We start from the raw sequence: 19026 nt of genomic DNA on the forward strand, positions 1-19026 counted from the left end.
AGCAACATCCTGCGAAGGCGCTGGCCGATCCTGAGCACAAGTGGTGTACAGAAGTCTGGAGGAATTTGGATGAAGGAAATCACAACACCAAGACTTGACAGACCCGAGGCTGCAGCTGTTTCATCCGTCCCTGCTTTTTATTTAAAGGGAATGAATTCATTCTTTAAGCAGAACGTGGATGGATAGATGGATGACAGCATAGATCAATATTGTTTTAAACTACCATAAATGCTGGTCAGAGGAAGGTCTGGCCGCGTTCCCTTTAAATTCTTCCTATGTTTTCTGACTTGCTTCACTCAGCCGCTCCGTGTGTCTCTCCCCAGATATTTCCGACTGCAGTGGGACACTCGGCCTCGGTCGGAGCGCTACTGTGGTTGGCATCGCTTCCTGCGCCAAGTTTCCAACAAACAAAGTGATGAAAGGAGTGGTGTGTGATTTGCTGAGTGCTGACTCACTGGAAGCGTGCAGAAATGCAGCCAGACATTGTTTCGCTGTTGCATCTCCTTCATTTACTCACCCAAACATAAATCACGCCCCTAGTAACTCCACTAAAGCTATTTAAACATCTGAAGCAAATGAAAATGCTTTGGGAACTCTTGTACTGTATATTACTTTCTTTAATACTGGCACTTCTGTTTTTATCGCTGGGGGTTGGGTCTTGCTGTCTTGCCGTTATGAATCCCAGCTGTGGGAGAAATAAAGGTACGTCATGTTCATTTTTATGTCATTTCTAAGTTTCTTTTGATTAAAGGCTGCAAAATAATCAGGATGGTAACCTGAAGATGGTAAACCTTCAGGGAACCTAACTTTAACATTACCATATAGTTTTTCCAGAGGTTGCTTGTGATGTGCAGCTTCAAGGAACGGCACCGTTACTACTACTTTCCCCTGTCACTTCAGGTGTGCCCCAGGGCTCTGTCCTGGGGCCCCTCCTTTTCATCATCTATCTTCTCCCCCTCGGCAACATCTTCCGTAAGTACAACATCAGCTTTCACTGCTACGCGGATGACACCCAGCTCTACCTCTCCAGTAAGCCCACCTCCACCCTCCCACCTTCGTCCCTCGTTGACTGCCTAACAGATATCAAATCCTGGTTCTCTTCCAACTTCCTAAAATTAAACAGTGACAAAACCAAGGTCCTCCTCATTGGTTCTAAATCAACACTATCCAAAACCGACAGTTTCCCTATACTCATCGACAATTCCACTGTTTCCCACTCCCCACAGGTCAAGAGTCTGGGTGTCATCCTCGACAGTACCCTATCTTTTCATTCTCATATCAACAACATTACCCGGTCTGCTTATTTCCACCTGCGCAACATCAACCGCCTCCGCCCATCCCTCACCCCCCACACCACTTCTATTCTTGTGCATAGCCTCGTCACTTCTCGCCTTGATTACTGTAACTCTCTCCTCTCCGGTGTCACTCACAAACTCCAGTTAGTCCAGAATTCAGCTGCCCGCATCATCTCAAGGACCCCATCCATCCACCACATCACCCCCGTCCTACAACAGCTCCACTGGCTTCCAATAAAACACAGAATTGACTTCAAAATCCTCCTCCTAACATTCAAGGCAATCCTCAACCTTGCCCCTCCCTACCTGTCGGACCTCCCCCACGTCGCCACGCCCTCACGCACCCTCAGATCCTCCTCCTCCTCCTCCATCCACCTGACTGTTCTACCTGCCCGTCTTGCCACCATGGGGAGCAGAGCATTCAGCCGCTCTGCTCCCCGTCTCTGGAACAGCCTACCACCGGATCTCAGGAACACCACCTCACTCCCTCACTTCAAATCCAAACTGAAAACCCACCTGTTCAGAACTGCCTTCTCCCTCTGAACCCACTTGCACTGTGTCGTTGTCGTGGTATTTTAACTTAATTTGAGTATTTGTTTACCCCCTAGCTTTTTAACCATTGTACGGCGACCTTGAGTGTCTAGAAAGGCGCCTTCAAATAAAATGTATTATTATTATTATTATTACTACCAAACGGGAAAACTCCACAAAGGTTGCTGCGATTCAAGAAGTCAGGTGAGTGTTCAGAGACTGTTCAGGTAATTGTTCATGTAACCTAAAAACAGATGGCAGATACTGTTTGGCCCAAACTCGGCCCAAACTCGGCCCACATCTCCAGCTTCATTTGGCTTTGATGAACTACGTAGACTCAAGGTCGCGGTGGCGTCCTAGACCGGGGCTGATATTCCCCACAAGGACCACTTCTTCACTTTTTGGGCCTCTGGTCATACCTGACCGTCGCAACACTTGCCATATCCCACGTCAGAAGTAGCGTAGGAGATCTGGGCCACATGTGGCTCCAAGCATGAGCCAGAACCAGAGTTTGACCCCGTTCATGAACCTTGGGACGCATCTGGCCGTGTAGCACTTGGAAGTGCCGGAACTGAACCAGATGTGTCCAACGTGGGTCCCACAACTGAAACGACACATTCCCAGAATGTTTTCAGAGTCAGAAATTGTAAGCTGGTGTGAAAATATCAACTTTCCAACTCAGAGTAAAGAGTTACTAAATCAAAATAGAAATGTAAAGAAATGTACTTCTTAACTTTCTTCGTCAAAATGATTATATATATACCTAGGTATATTATATATATACCTAATTATCTATCTATCTATCTATCTATCTATCTATCTATCTATCTATCTATCTATCTATCTATCTATCTATCTATCTATCTATCTATCTATCTATCTATCTATCTATCTCTATCTATCTATCTATCTATCTATCTATCTATCTATCTATCTATCTATCTATCTATCTATCTATCTATCTATCTATCTATCTATCTATCTATCTATCTATCTATCTATCTATCTATCTATCTATCTATCTATCTCTCTTTATATATGTATGTATATGTATACATATATATGTGTGTGTGTATATAAAGCTTACTTGTTGATGTTGATATCGATCAAGCGTCTTTGAGATCTTTTAAAAGCGCATTATAAATAAAATTGTTGATTATTATTATTATATACATATGTATATATATATATATATATATATATATATATATATGTATCTTTCTCTCTCTCTCTCTCTCGCTCTCTCTCTCTCTCTCGCTCTCTCTCTTTATATACATATATATGTATATGTATATGTATATGTATATATATATATATATATATATATATATACATATATATATAGAGAGAGAGAGAGAGAGAGAGAGAGAGATATTACTTGTTTTTACTTGTTTATATATATATATATATATATATATATATATATATATATATATATATATATATACATATATATATATATATATATATATATATATAAATCTGTATCTCTCTCTCTCTCTCTCTCTCTCTTTATATACATATATATGTATATGTATATATATATATATATATATATATATATATATATATATATATATATATATATATATATATATATATATATATATATATATATATATATATATATATATATATGTATACATATATATACATATATATACATATATATATATATGTTACTTGTTTGAAGAAATAAATATTAAAAATGTAAACGTATATATTTACGCAACACCTCACACTGGATGTTTTGTAACGTCCTCTAACAGAAAACGACATTTCCCATGATGCTTTGCGCGGGGGGCGTCATCACCGCACATGTGCGCTCGCTGGATAGCGAGCGTCAACTGAACTGTTATTAACGCGTCAATAATATTCCACTTTTTGTCGCGTTTCCCGGCGTTTCCCGGCGGGACAGCATGGACTCGACGGAGGACGAGACTCTGCTGTTTTTAATCTACCAGCACCTGAAGGTGACGGGCTTCTGCAAAGCTGCCCAGGTGCTGGAACAACACGTAACACAGGTAACCCTCTGGCTCCAATTCCTCCCCTCACTTCCAAACTGATTTATTTGCAGCAGACTTGGCTTTGCTCTGCAGCTGTTATCTTTAGGTTAAATTAGTTAAAATCCTAGTTTTAGTGTTATATCATGAGCAGACATGCGCACTTTGCATGTTATATAATAGCTTGAATGAAATATAAATGGGATGGGAGCGTGTTTTTGCTGTGGTGGGAGTGTGTTAGTGTGTATTTGTGTGCAGCTCCTCGTAAAAGCCTCCTGCAGGAAAAGAACATAATGTTACAGGAGCCTCAGTTCCCTAAAAACAGGCCTGCTGCTGCACAGAGACACCAAAACCTGACTGCATTCATATGGACTTTAAAGAGTTAAATGTCCTATATCTGCAGAGATTACGTTGATTTAATTAGAGGATCTGAAAATAAATCTTACATCAGATACCTTCAATATTGCTTCATGAATTGTTGAAACTTCACATGCTGTTCTGATGTAAGGATTTATTAGATCTTATCTTTTTAAAATCAAATATATTCATTAGTAATAAGTAAAAAGGTGAATTAGTGAAGTGTAGCACTGAAATGATGAGTCAGCGAGTTGTCAACCTCTTTTATTTGTTCGGTCCAATCTGAATCTGGCAAGATGCATCTATGCCTTTGCAGTTGTTTTCTGAAAAGCAGGAAATTAAAACATTTTTTGTGTGTGGATAAATACTCCGTTTGCCTCGGTGAATCTTGAGGTCTCGTGGTCCGTGAGTTTCACATTTCAGGCTCCAACTGTTGCCTAAAAATATAATTATCATGATTAATCATGATGACTTCAGTGATTTATTTATTTATTTATTTCCTTTATAAATTATTTTTCCTTTCCCTATTTCCTTTATTTATTTGTGTCCTTTTCCCCCACCCCTTCTTTACAACATGTGGTTTTAATGTCCTACATCCCTCGTGTTTAAACATCCACCTTCGCCCCGAGGGGCTACACCCCACTACATACTTGCCAGTCCGTCACCAACACTGAAGTTACAAAACTCATAGTACCTCCTGCGACCACTAGGGGCGGGCTTCAAAAGCAAGTCGATCTTTATTGATCCTCACGTTAGAATAAAAATCAGAGCGCTGCTGATTTAAAGGGTTTGTTTATCAAGAGCCTGAAATTGAGGTCTGGGGTTTAAGGGGTTAAAATGTCCAACTTTACTGCAGGAATAAACATATTCTCAGTCTGGTTCAAACAAAAAAACAAACAGTATTGCTCTCCAAAGCTCGAATACACATCCACGACAAATGAATTAGATATTAACTTGATCATGTCAAATTACATAAAAATGCCACAAATTACTGCATATTTAAGGGGCGTGTTTTTATATTGTTAAACAAGTAGCTGTCAACTTAAGTTCATCAAAAAATGATAAGTAACTAACCATTTTAAGGGCTTCTGAATAAAGACCAAACAGTGGTAATCCTTCTTAATTTATAGACAATAAGGCTTGTTATGCTGTGAATTGTGCTAACTGCTGATTGCTTAGCTAATCACATGGAAATCTTCTAGGCATTAAATACTTTTTTTTAATCTTATCTTATATTTAATCTTATCTTATCTTGCACTTTATATTTATTTTCTTTTCTTTACTTACCTTGCACTTATAATAGGACCAGCACCTGCGATGAAGCATCTGTAATTTCCTTGTTATGAAATATGAAAAGTAAAGAATCTTCAATCTCTTGAATCTTCGTAGCATGACGATTAGGGCTGTGCGATTAATCGATTTTAAATCTAAATCGAATTTATTAATCAAGACGATGTTAAAAAAAGGAAAATCGGAAAATCGATTTTCCTTTTGTGCAGCTAGCTGCATTACATACAGAGCTCGTCTAGTCATCTTTGTTTGGTCAAGAAAATTGTAAAAGTTGTCACTTTACTAAACTCAAGGAGGATTTACAGTATCTTTCAATTGCACTTCATTCCCAATGGGGAAATTTGTTTGCTATTTTTCTTTAAAAATAAAGATAAAATATTTGAAACAATTTATTCCATTGTCTCTTGTAGTTTTACCAAAAAAATCGAAATCGAAAATCGGGTTTTCAGAGAAAAAAAATTGGGATTTTATTTTTGTTCAAAATCGCCCAGCCCTAATGACAATGCGCTTGTCATTGGCTAAGCCATCCGCCAGTCACACTTATTACTTTAAACAATGTAATCTGATGTGGTTCAAGAATTTCACCCATTTGTCTTGGATGTGAAATCCAGCTACGGAGACCAAAACCATCGATTGTACCGGGCTGTAAATGTGGAGGTTGACTCTCTTTTGCCCCTAGTGGTCAGTTGTTGATCTGCAGCTTCTCTAAGTTCTGTGCTGGCCTCGGTGTGGAAGTTATGTCTCGCAAAGACGTTTGACTTTCTGTCCCGAATATTTCATCAGTTCAAATTTTGAACGTACAATCTTCAGGATTGGAGGTGAAACATCTTTGAGAAAGAAAAAGAAGTCGTCCAGTTGTGTTGTTTCAAGCCTTTGGGAGGTACCATGGCCGGGGCGACTGACGGGCCACACCAGACGGCCTCTAGCTTCAGCTGAACCCCCTTCCAGACCAAACCGGTGGGGGGTTCCCCATGGAGCGTGCTTGGAGCCCTGGCAGAACTCAGTTCCAACATCAGTAATGAGGAAGGGTGGACAGATTTGAGATTAGCAGGAGCTAAGCTAGAACAGCTTGGTTGTGGTGACTAAGACTACGTCAAGCTGCCAAGCTCGTTTGTTTGTTCACGTGTGCCGGTTTTTGGATTAGCCAGCGTTGTGTGGGATCTGCTCCAGAATCCTGACAAAACTGGGCTTGGCAGAACCCGTCTGAGTGCCACCATGGAGGGTTTGTCCGGTTCCTTGTAAACAGTCTGTGCTCCTCGTAAACTCTTGATTTCATGGATATTTTTCATGCGCTCACATCTGGAAGCTCCTGGCATCATCATTCTCTTTAAGGCACCATAGCTGGGTTACAGGAGTATTGTCTTAATCTTTGATAAAACACTCAGCACATCTGTAAAATGTGGAGAAAGTTTAAAAAAAGTTTAAAAAAAAAAAAAAAAAAAAGGCATCATACTTTTTGGATTATTGAATGTTTTGCTTCTGACTAGGTGGAGACACCAGAGGAGAGCTCAAACCTGCACGATATCTACACCGGATGGATGAAGTAAGTCAGACGACGTCTAGAAATGCTAATAAATGTAAAGATGTTTGTTGAACATGTGCTGCATGTGGGCGGTTTGGTGAGTGGCTGTACGACCTGGTCACACACAGCCAGTGCAGCTGAGCCCAAGTTCTGCTGCGAGGCTCAGAGATATTTGCAAGGTTAAGAAACTAAAAAATATATTAACAAGTTAACAAGATTATAAAATTACAGAACAAATAGCAGCAAATACTAAAGATGAGCAGATAAATGATGTGACCAGGATATGTACAGAACTGTGGACGTGAACGGAAAATAAAAGCTACAGATGTAGCCGGTGAAAACTATAACGGTAAACATACTTATAGGTAGAGATAAGGATGTAAACGGAAGGATTAAAAGTGCAGGTATGTATTTGTGCAATCTGGCAGCTTGTTGTTCATTTGAGGGAAAATGAAGTGAGCAGGCTGAAGGCCTGAGGAAACAGGCTGCTGCAGAACCTGCTGGTCCTGCTCCCACAGCTGCGGCACCTCCTTTAGGCTGTAGGCTCGCCGTTGGTGAGCAGGGATATATTTAAAAGGGAGCTAAATGAAAAACAGAAAAAAACAAGCAACAAAAAGTAACAAAAAACATCTGTGATTGGGGAAAAAAACACTTATGAAGATTCTGAAATGAAACAAGAAGGACTTGGACGGACGATCTGATGTCAGCAACAAGGACATCTCTTTTATGTTTGGGTTTGATTCACTTTGTGCATCGACTCCAAAGTGAGTCTGTGTGTTGTTACTGTGAGTGTGTGTGTATATTTGTGTGTCTGTGCGTTTTGTGTGTGTTGTTTCTGGCTGCCTTCCGGGGTCTGAATCCCTGCCATCCTGATGAGGATTAAACAAGCATCAGATAGATGACATCAGCTCTCTGATAAAGCACCGAACTTTTCCCCCCGTTTGCTTTAGACCAGTGGTTTTCAAACTTTTTCAGTCAGGCCCCCTTTGGGGAATTGGAAATATTTTCGAGCCCTACCCTAACACGGTTCCCACCTAGATTGGTAGAATTAATTGTATATAATCGTACAAACATTACTCTACTAATAATAAGACACAACTATAATTGTATATTGTATTATTAATTGAACATGAACAAAAGTGCTTGTATTGGCAAATGATTCGGTGACACTGTGAAATAATTATAATAATAATAATTAATAATAATGTAACTTTATTTGTATGGCACTTTTTAATACAAATACCAACCAACAATTATGATACTAACAATAATAACTAGTAATTGAAACTAGGCCTTCTTCCCTGAGTATTATTTTAATTTTTTTAGAACCTTATATTTTACTTATATTTTATGAACATATATTAATAGACATGAACTCCTATTTGTACTGCAGGTTCCAAATAATCACATCTCTATTCCATTCCTATTCCACAATCAGTTCCTCTATCAGTGACTTGTGTGTGCTTGCTTTCCCTCGCAGATCTCGTGGACAGCTTATTGTGGACTCCTGCTTTTCCTCCTGCCGGCTTTGTCAAAAACGTCTCCATTTTGTCTGTTTCCAGCTCCGCTCTGTCTTCCCGCGCCCCCCCTGCAGTACCTGCGCGCCCCACAGTTTGAAAACCGCTGCTTTAGACCATTATAGACAGTTATAGATTTAGGATGCAAAACCTGTTTACCTTTTGCTTTATTTTCAAGAAAATCCTATTTCTGTCAGCAAATGAGTCGCTCATTAATTGGTCTCCCAGAGCTGCTTTTCTTTTCAATAAATGCAGAGGTGCCTGATTTCAGCAGCACCTCTTGTCCGGTGTTGAGCCTCAGTCAACCGAATTTCTAAGATGTACAACTGTGTTTTTGAACCTCTTGCAAACAAGATTTATTTCTGCAATTTTCAAACTGAAAACATCCAAAAATGCCTAATATTCCAGATGGATAAACTAGCGTTAAAATCAGTTTAATGCAGCTTCACGTAGCGCCGTGAAAGCTGCTCGTGAACCCTGACGGGACCAACGCTGAGGCGTGTTCATGAACCCGGCTACAAACGGGAGTCGCTGGCTGTTTTCAGACAAGCTTTTCGTAATGACGCAAAGACTGATATTAATCAATAAATAGAAAGTTGCATCGTGTAACAATTAAAAACAATGTTTATGCTAATTTAACAGCGAATCTCATGAAAATTTGGCCTGACTCGGGACCATGCAGGCAGGCATGAGACACACGAATTACTAGAGGAATAATAAGCCGGCACGCGTCCCATGAGGTTTCCATCAGAAGACTTGGTTCTGATTTCTGCTTATCTTGGGTCGTTCCACTGAACAATCAAGGCTACAAATATCCTGCAATCCAACATCTGAACAGATGCTCAAAACTAAATAACATCTGCAACTACAGCAGTTACACGGCGGTCGCTGATGTCATGTGTACGAACGGAAGCAGCTGAGTATTTGACTATTTGTTTAAATGTGAGGATTTCTTTTTTTTTTTTTCAGGCCATTTCTGATTAGATCTACTTTAACGATCAGGGAGAGAGTTGGTGAGTTCCAACATGCTTCAAAACGGTCCGATCCCTGTTCCATCCACCGCGACCTGAGGTCAAGGTCACATTTAATTATAGACCGCATTTAAAAACAAGTTGGCAAAAAGGGATTTGGAATTAAATAAATAAAAATGCATATAAAACAACAAAGATATGAGTGAGAAATATAGGACCAGCTAAATAAATGAACCATAAAACAGCCAAGTAGACTAAACAGTTTATTTGGATGTCCACCTTACTTTTAATCAGGGCGGACTGTTCCAGGTCGGCCCGTCCTGCACATGGAAAATGTCAAAGCATGTTTCAATTCAAATACTTTATATCAACATCAAGACAAACAGCAATAAACTGTGGAGAGAAAAATGAATCAGAGAGAGTAGCTTTTAAATCTGTGGGGGGATTAAGACATCTGGTCTGAACGGCACCTGAATTTCATTAAACCTCCTGAAAAATACATAAAACAAAACAAACGTCTCAGCTATAAAGTTTAATGGCAGGATTCAGGGTTGACATCACGCAGCGGCGGAGAAAGTACGCAAACATTTTGGACGGGACTGATTTTCTTCATTAATTTAAGATCACATGTGATCTGATCTTATACACAAACGCCACGTAGTTAAGATGATGATGCACGTGTAATCACAGGTTTTTTAGCCTCTTTTATCAAACATATAATCTACAGCAGGGGTGAAGGTACGTGAACCCATGAATGAATCATTTGCACCTCTAAAGGCTATTCTGTTGATCTCTGAAGACGTTCAGTCAAGAGTAGCTGACCAGAGACATCAGTCCACACTTGGATAAAAAGCCTTTGAATGGAGTTTGACTGTGCACTTTAGTTCTGAAGCTCGTCTTCATAAAAGCATCTAGACAAGGTGACTCCAAAGGTGCACCGCTGAGTCCTTTACGAGCCAATGAAGAACCCAGGATTAAGAACTGGAAGACATCACAAACCCGACTTGTTCAGGAGGAGTGCTCTGCAGCGTTTGTCACTAAAAAGGCACATCTGACAACATCAAAACATCATCTCCATGGCGATGGAAAGATCACAACGGGCTTTTTTCACCTCCTCAGGGCTTCGATCATTTAGAATAGTTCACTTAAATATGCTGGAAAATAAGTTGGTGCGTTTTTTGTGTGGAGGACTGGTCGCGCGTCGACTCCCCTCTGGGGATTAATCATGTTGGTTTTCTTGAAAGGTTGAAACGTTTTTCAGGTCTGATCCAGATCTACTGATAGCTACCAAAACCATTCACTAAGAGGTATTTCCTCCCCGCCGGGAAAGTTTAGGGAGTGTGTCCAATAGCGTGAAAAATGATATTTGGATTTGATCAGTTTAAGAGCATCGTGTCTGACTGTTACAGGGACTCGGAGAAGATCAGTTCACATTTTATGTTCAATTTATCCAGAAAACTGGGCAGTTTCAGTGTGGCTGCCACGTCTCCCAGTAGGTAACGTTTTCATTGGGAATTGTGGATCCCATCACGACTTCAGGTACATAAGTGCAAAGTTAAAGGGAAAGTTCGTTTTTTTACAACCTGGACCTTATTTCTGGCATTTTTTATGGTCGTATACTCACCCAGGCAAGTTTGGTGTCATTTAGTCCTTCGGAAGATATTATGGGGTTTTTTGCGAGCCACTTCTCCATATAACGGTAGTGAGCGGGACACAGACGATGCAGCGTCTAAATAACACATGATTGCGCATCCCAGACACAGCTCCGTGTACAGCTGGAGTTCGCTACTGTTAGTTTACTGTTAGTTATTTGAAACATGTCTGAATATTTGTCAAATTCTGAGGTTGTGGACAACGACTTTGAATAGGATGGACGTCCTTACCGTTTTGAGCCAGAGTATACGGCTGAAGAGCTCACTGAACGGAGGACGGAGTGCGCGCACAGAGATGACGTCATGAGTTCAAAGGTCTTGTTTACAAACTGATTTATTTGTTACACACACAGCCCCGGATGTAGACAACAGGTCCTGGAAGCAGATCTAATGATTCATAAAAGAAATGAACGAGTTTCGCGGCAATAATGTGTTATTTAGACGCTGCATCGTCTGTGTCCCGCTGTGCCCCGTTCACTACCGTTATATGGAGAAGCAGCTCGCAAAAAAACCCCTAATATCTTCCGAAGGACTCCAAATGACACCAGACTTGCCTGGGTGAGTATACGACCATAAAAAATGCCAGAAATAAGGTCCAGGTTGTAAAAAAACGAACTTTCCCTTTTAATGCAACCAGAACGACATTGTGTGTTTCATTTCTTCTTCTACTGGAGTCAAGGAAGTGCAAATCCTGACGAATGAAGCAACATCTTACACGTTTAAAGGAAAAATAACAGTATGAAAGCAGGGAATTTGGTAAAAAGATGCTCTTTGACATCCGTACAGTTCACTTGGTAGGCGGCGGGGCCTCGTGGTCCAAAGCGTGTGGGCCGAGTTCAAAGTTCAGACAGTCTTTGGATGAAACTTTCAAATACCTGTTAACCAGGTGGGCTGGGTTCTATACCTCAACCACCGCAGGACGTGTCAGTCCAGACCCACACCGGGCCGCTCGCCTGAAACCCGGGCAAGAGGAACCCAAAGTTCATACGACTGTCAAACCTTTACAGATTTGATCTTGGGTCACCTGGAACCTGGAGAGTCTGGAGGAGGGATCCAGACGCATTAGTCGTCTGAGATTTCTTAATCTGTCATGCACATTAGACCTCTCGTCCTGGATCCAGGCTGCAGGTCCGTCAGAGGACGGTGAGGATTGAAATTACCTTTTGTTTTTCTTCCCCTTGCAAGGCTGTGCTCGCTGGCCAAGCAGGAGACGGACGACCCTGGAAATGTGAAGAAGAAGACCATCAAACCGGAACCTTCCACCAGCGAGGAGGAGGAGACCTCAGACACCAGACCCTCCAAAGTCACAGTAGAAGAGGAAGCAGATGACAAACGTCTCCTCGGTAAACCAAACCTCCGCCGGCTCCCCGTTGACACAAGTCTCAGATGTTTTATTTCCCCTCTTCTAGTATTTATCACTACTGATGCTGTGACTTGTTCTCCTCCTCCAGAGTGCAAGACAGATGTTGGTGAGTCATTGCATGCAGGGAGCAACGCTGAGCCCGTCTCCGAGCAGCCGCTGGACGCCGCTGATAAAACCCAAACAAGCCAGTTGAACAGCCAGAAATCCGACTCCTCTGATAGCGAGGGAGAAGAAGACACGATAAAGGAGGAGCAGACGAACCTGGAGCAGGAGGTGAGCATCTCCTTCATCACCCGGAGCGGGTTTCAAGCCCTCCGTCTTCAGATAATGACGACTTTGATAGACGGCGTGGTTCATGAGGGCGTTGCAGCATGCAGCTTATTTAATGTCCAAAGTTGGATACAAGCACCCAACCAACCAATTATTTATAGATTCAAATGAGCTTAAATTAAATGAACTGGTGGACTTCAAAACTGCACAGCTCATGTTCAAAATCAACAATAACATGCTGCCAGACTGTATCCAAAATATGTTAAATTTAAGACAAAGCCATTACAACCTCAGAGGGGAGAGCATATACAGGAAATCAACAATCAGAACCAACACCAAACTGAGATGCTACAGTGGCAGCGGTGGATGTATGGAATAAATTAGATATAGATTTGAAATTATGTAGAACCTTAACTTTATTTAAAAAAACATTGAAAAGAAGGATGATTTCCTTATATTAAATTAATGAGTGACTTGATGTTGATTTGGGTATTTATTTAATTGGTGATTTGCTTTGATTTTTTTAAGGATGAAGGTAACATGTAGACTACACCTTTTATTTTAAAAATCTTTTTTATTTTTTGAGGAATGTTTGTTATCCCTACAGAGGCAAATTGTTTTACGGGCAGTCTTTCTCTTACTTTTTGCTTTTATTTTATTAAATTAATTAATCTTTTTGAGGTAGGCAAATAATAAGCTTTTCTTCAGCCTACCCCTTTTTCGGTCTAGATGTTATTTGTTTATTTGTATACTGGAAACTTCATTGTTATGTTTTCTTTGAACAATTGAATGTTTTCTTGTTGTCAGTTTTATTCTTGGTTTTTTATTTATTTTTATTTTTTTTGTGTCATGACCGAAAATAAACTAAACTAATCTAATTCCTAAAACAGCCCAGCCCAGTCCTCCAACCTGAGCAGGTACAAAGGTGGAGAAGTGGGGGAGAAAAGCTTGATTAACAAAAATAAAGCTTAAACAGCATTAGGAAGGAGACTGTATGTAACCAGCAGCCAAATTTTGGAAACTATGTGGCCCATATGCATATTTTCTGGTCTTGTCAGAAGATAATAGGATATTGGGATCAAATATGGCAGGGTTTAGGAAAAATAATAGGATACGCGATTCCCAAATCTTGTAAGATACTTTATTTGGGAAAATTGACACAAGATATAATACAAAAAGAGGATGAATATCTTGTTAAAGTTCTCGTATCGGCAAGTAAAAAAGCAATAACAAGGTTAAGGTATAAAGCAGATCCACCGACCGTGGCTGAGCACTGCGGAAGAAATATTTGTAATGGGAAAAAATGACAAACTACGATTACAAGAGACACAATTTCAGGAAAAATGGGAAAAATTGACAGATTATAGAGCACAGCAAGAGGACACCACCATCATCACTGCACAATAAGGACATTGATATGATATAATTGCTTTATGAAGTATGTAAAACCTGACATTGACATTTATTTTAACTGATTTGTGAACAAAGGGACAAGAACTGGATTTGGTGCCAGTGTTTTTGAAGGCGTGTAGTTTTCATTTTGGCTCCAAATTATTGGTGTTCATTTAGGGAGTGCCTTGAGAACCTGAATTGTTGATGGAATTTTCATTAAAAAAGATAAGTTTAAAAAAAAAAAAAAGAAGCTTAAACAGAACCAGGCCGAGCCGGTTGTGGGTCTGAGGTGAGGAAGTACCGACTCACAGAGAGGTCGTTTCAGGGACAAATACCAATGACATGTTAGACAACTGTGGAAGTAGCAATCATACGTTTTGGGACTCATCCAAAGGTAGAGAACACTTGACCCATTTGAAGTGCAACGCGTTCAGCTGCATGTCCTGGACCAGCCGCAAGTTTGGTTTGGATCAGGCTGAGACGTCAAAACATTTGTGACTTGAGTTTATGTGAAAATGCTGGAGCAGGTTTGAGCGGGACGCCAGCAACAGCACACCTGTGAAAACAGGAGGCTCTCAATTCTTTTTTTCTTCATAATTTATTAACACCAATACATTATTCTTATGTGCTGTTCTGTCACCTAATGGCTTCTTTTATGTTTTAACTCTTGAATAAAATAAAAAAGTCTCTTAAATGAACCATCAACCTCGTTTCAGTAACAGTAACACACAGCCGCAGTTCTCTAAATCATTACATCAGTTAGTTTTATAAAAATAAAACAGTTCCATATGTGGATTAAATGCATGAAAATATAATTAATTATAACGCCAGTAAATAGACGAGAAGAAAATAGTCATAGCCTCCTAGTTTCATGAAGATGTGAGGAAAATTCAGTCAGTTTAAGCTCCGAGATTCGATCATGTGGCACGAGAAACTGCGGCGCGTCGAAGCCAAGTTTGTAAAACCTGTCAGGACGAGAACAGCTGCAGGAGCGGCTTTCTGAAGGAACAAGATGTTTCACATTCACCAGCTCTCTTTTTATTACAATCAGTGACATCATGATGTTAGAAATGCAGAAAAGCAGTTGATTGCTCTGATACGAGTCGGTAGAAAGTCCGACGTTGCAGCAGGAAGCTTCATGCAAACGCACATAACTGCTGTCCAGTCGGTGTGCTAATGCGCTGATAGTTGGACACATTTCATGTCCTGTATCTCTGCTTTGTTGCTCTTACACTGTCCGTGTGTGTATGTGCGTGCACGCTTTTATCTGGGCCCACCGATGCAGCAGATAATGCTGTTTGGTTTCAGACAGACTGTGTGTCTCTGTCGCCGTGTGATCGGACCATTGTGGTTCTGCAGGAGACACTGATTTCTTTGTGTCCGACGGCAGGAAAGGCTGCAGATTTTACAGGGTTTTCAGTCGTGTGGTATTTCCTTCAGCTCTCCAACATCATAAAGTGGTTTCTGCAGAGCCGGATTGAAATCAGGCATCAACTTCCTTTTTATCTTCAGCTGTGTCAAGTTAAATCTGTCTTCTGTGAAAAACACACGAGTGGCACATCGTCCCTCTCTTATTTCCTGAGACCTCATAAACGGTATTTTGCTGCTTGACCACCTCAGGAAAGAGCCACAGTTGCCGGTTTATATAAAGTGCCATAAATGCAGCATTTCCAACTGTAAAATAAGCCGATATTATCTTGAAACTGGCGTCCCAAACCCAGCAGGCCTCCTTGGTTCTGCTGGCATGCATCTGTTCTTGTTTTCTTGCACCGATGGGAGATTCTTCCTGTGTTCATCCTGCAGCCAGCGTCTGAAGCAGCGTCTGAGGCGTCAAACGGGGAGAAAAGCTGCAGCTCAGACGCCCCAGACTCCTCAGAAAAGCCTGAAGCCTCTCAGGGAGACTCTGGCTTCGCCGACGCCGCGCAGCCTGATGGAGCCGAGGACCCGCCGCAGGAAGACGGCGCTGAGGAGACGGAGCAGGTTGGTGACTCCCGGCGCAAGTATTGGCCCAGTTTCTTCTGGAGTTTATAATTTTCACTGGCATCTTTCTTGAGAGGATATCATCCCACATCCGCAGAGGCATACCTGTCAAGTCTCCCGTTTTGGCCGGGAAACTACCGTATTCTACCCCTCTTTCCCGCCGTCCTCCCGTATTAGTATTTCCCCGTAAATATCCTGTTTTATAATATAATAATTTTTACACTGCAAACTGAATTGTCACTAGCCTCGCGAGAACTGCCTCCTACTGTAGCCTGCGTGGCAGTTCTCCCGAGGTTAGTGGCAACAACGGGGGCAAACTCGGAACAACAGAGAAGACATTTCTGCCAAAAAAGCGAAAACTTTGTGTTAATATCTGTAAAAATGGGATAACGAATTTACTTTGCTAAAGAGGAGCAGGACGGGGCAGAGAGCCACATTAGTGAAAATGACAAATTAAAAGAAAATGTAAATGTTTAACTTGAAGACAGTCAATGTGTATTGTAGCCAACTCGTGCCACCGGGGTAACCAGACAGGAAAAAGAGGACACAGGTTTTCGTGGGAAAATTGTGCAACTTTATTTTCACCCAGACGTGAATCAGCAGTCAGCTCTGTGTCATCCCTCTCTCGTCTCCAGGACGGAAATACACAGAGCATGATTAGGCATACCTGTGCACCATCAGCTGCTCCAGCCGCGTCACCTGTGCGCCACTCCCCTGCAGACCACGCCCCAATCCTGCACCCTGCCACATGGATATAAACTGAAAATATTCCAAATAAATAAATGTTCTTTAATTCCCCTTTGTATTTTCATTGAGGCTCTACTATAGGAATTACATACATATGAATATCCACAGCATCTCAGTGTCAACTAAGGCAGAACTATCAGATTCTGAGCACATAATAGTAGTGTGTAAGTGGTAGTTATTTTGGATTTCTCGTAAATCTGTCTTAAAATGTAAGATACTGGACATCGGTCGAGCTGGTGGGACAGCGGTGGAAAATTTCCCGTATTTTTAAATCCAAAACTTGACAGCTCTGCAGAGGTGAGACGCTTGTTGGCTCTGCTTTTATCAGCCAGCACACATCGAACGCTGCTAACTTTCCTGGATGGTTTTTTCCCACATTTGAATGTTTCACAATCACCTTCAGTGTGCGCCCCCCTCCCCGCCCCGGAGGGGGACGGAACCACGGCCCGAACAAACAAAGCCACACAGACCGCCGTTCTCTCGCCTCGCTCGCTGCACATCTGCTACTTATTTTGCGGATGACTGCGACTGGCCGAGGTGCGTTGTTTCTGTTGTTTAACTTCCAGGAAACAACGCACGGAGCCGCCTTTCTCTCTCTTCTCTAGTTCTGGTTCTGCTGAGGCCTCACTGTATCCCCCCACAAGTCCCCTCTCAAGTTCACAGGCCTTTTGCATATGACTGAGTTTAAACCGCCAGGCAGCAACAGCATTTATCCACACGTCAACATCAGACTGAGACAAAGAAATCCATTAGACCAGGGGTCTGCAACCCAACATGTAGAAAGAGCCATATTGGACCAAAAACACAAAAAACGAATATCTCTGGAGCCGCAAAAAATGAAGTCTTGTATCAGCTTTAGAATGAAGGCAACACATGCTGCATGTTTCTGAATTAGGTAGAACTGGGGGGAGATTTGTTTTCATTATGCACTCTGAGAAAAAAGTTGAAATGTCGAGAAAAAAGTGGAAATTTGTCGAGAAAAAAGTGGAAATGTCGAGAAAAAAGTGGAAATGTCGAGAAAAAAGTAAAAAAGTTGAAATGTTGAGAAAAAAGTCTAAATGTCGAGGAAATAGTCAAAACTCAGTGAAAAAAGTCTAAATGTCGAGATTAATGTTGAAGTACAATCTCGAGAAAAAAGTTGAAATGTCGAAAAAAAAAGTCGAAATGTCGTGAAAAAAGTCAAAATTTTGAGATTAAAAAGGAAAGGAAAAAAGAAGGAAAAAAAGAAGAGGGAAGAAAAGAAAGAAAGAAGCATAAATTAGAAAAAGGAAAAAAAGGGGGGAAAAAAAGGTCAAACATTTTTGAAAAAGCTCCAGGAGCCACTAGGGCAACCGCGGGTTGCCGACTCCTGCATTAGACAATAATCTACTACAGGCCAAAGACGTTAGACATTTAACCTGCCTGTTGGGTCATATTTGGTGCATACTAAAGCCCTGCGTGGGACTGTTTTCTTCATCCCGCTCCCGCTGCATTTCTGACCATTACCGCCCGCGCCCACACCCGCAACGTGTGTGTTCCACTCCCGCCCGCTCCCGCAAAACTCTCCTTTTGTGCACGCATCAATTATGTGATTGAGGTTATAGCAACGAGAGTAGGTTGTGAGTGACTCAAATAACACTAATAAATAACATAAAATAAACAATGTTTATGAATGAAACGAATTACTTTAATTTAACAAATGAATCGATTGGCCATTACATTGCTGTGGAGGAAGAGAATGCTGCTGACCGACTGCGGTCCCAATCCCTGCGTCTCTCTTCAAAGATGCTCCACAGACACTAAACGCAGTTTCTCCAAATATCTGACTGGCCTTGCTTTGTCTTTGTTTTGTAAAGACCTTGTTTGAGGTTCTTTTCCACGTCATTGATTTCCATCTGGTCGCTAGACTACATCCCGATCCCGCAGTGTTTTATTTATTTTTTTATCCGCCCGCTCCCGCCCGCAGCAAAATTCAAACCTTCCGCGTTGGGTCCCGCGTGCAAACCTCTCTGACTCTGTACCCCCTTACAATGACATTAAAATAAAGAAACAGGGCTTAGTGGTTGGGACTGATGCATCGCAGCAAGAAGGTTTCTGGTTGGACTCCCGGGCCTCGCAGGAGTCTTTCCGTGTGGCGTTTGCATGCCCCCCCCCCCC

The 19026-nt window shown here is 41.4% G+C and overlaps 1 protein-coding gene across 5 annotated transcripts in view; it reads left to right on the forward strand.

The window, feature by feature from the left end:
• The first annotated feature begins 3643 nt into the window (after positions 1-3643).
• LOC133452489 (enolase-phosphatase E1-like) overlaps positions 3644-19026 on the forward strand; it is a 31003-nt gene continuing 15620 nt past the window's right edge. For all 5 annotated transcript variants that reach the window (XM_061731834.1, XM_061731836.1, XM_061731837.1 and 2 more), the window contains exons 1-5: positions 3644-3850; positions 6964-7019; positions 12324-12481; positions 12590-12774; positions 15967-16143. In XM_061731834.1, coding sequence (XP_061587818.1) covers positions 3746-3850; positions 6964-7019; positions 12324-12481; positions 12590-12774; positions 15967-16143 — 681 coding nt within the window. In that variant the 5' untranslated portion in view covers positions 3644-3745. The remainder of the gene's footprint in view (positions 3851-6963; positions 7020-12323; positions 12482-12589; positions 12775-15966; positions 16144-19026) is intronic.

This window comes from Cololabis saira, chromosome 10 (assembly GCF_033807715.1).
Source record: "Cololabis saira isolate AMF1-May2022 chromosome 10, fColSai1.1, whole genome shotgun sequence".
In the NCBI taxonomy this organism is placed as follows: Eukaryota; Metazoa; Chordata; class Actinopteri; order Beloniformes; family Belonidae; genus Cololabis; species Cololabis saira.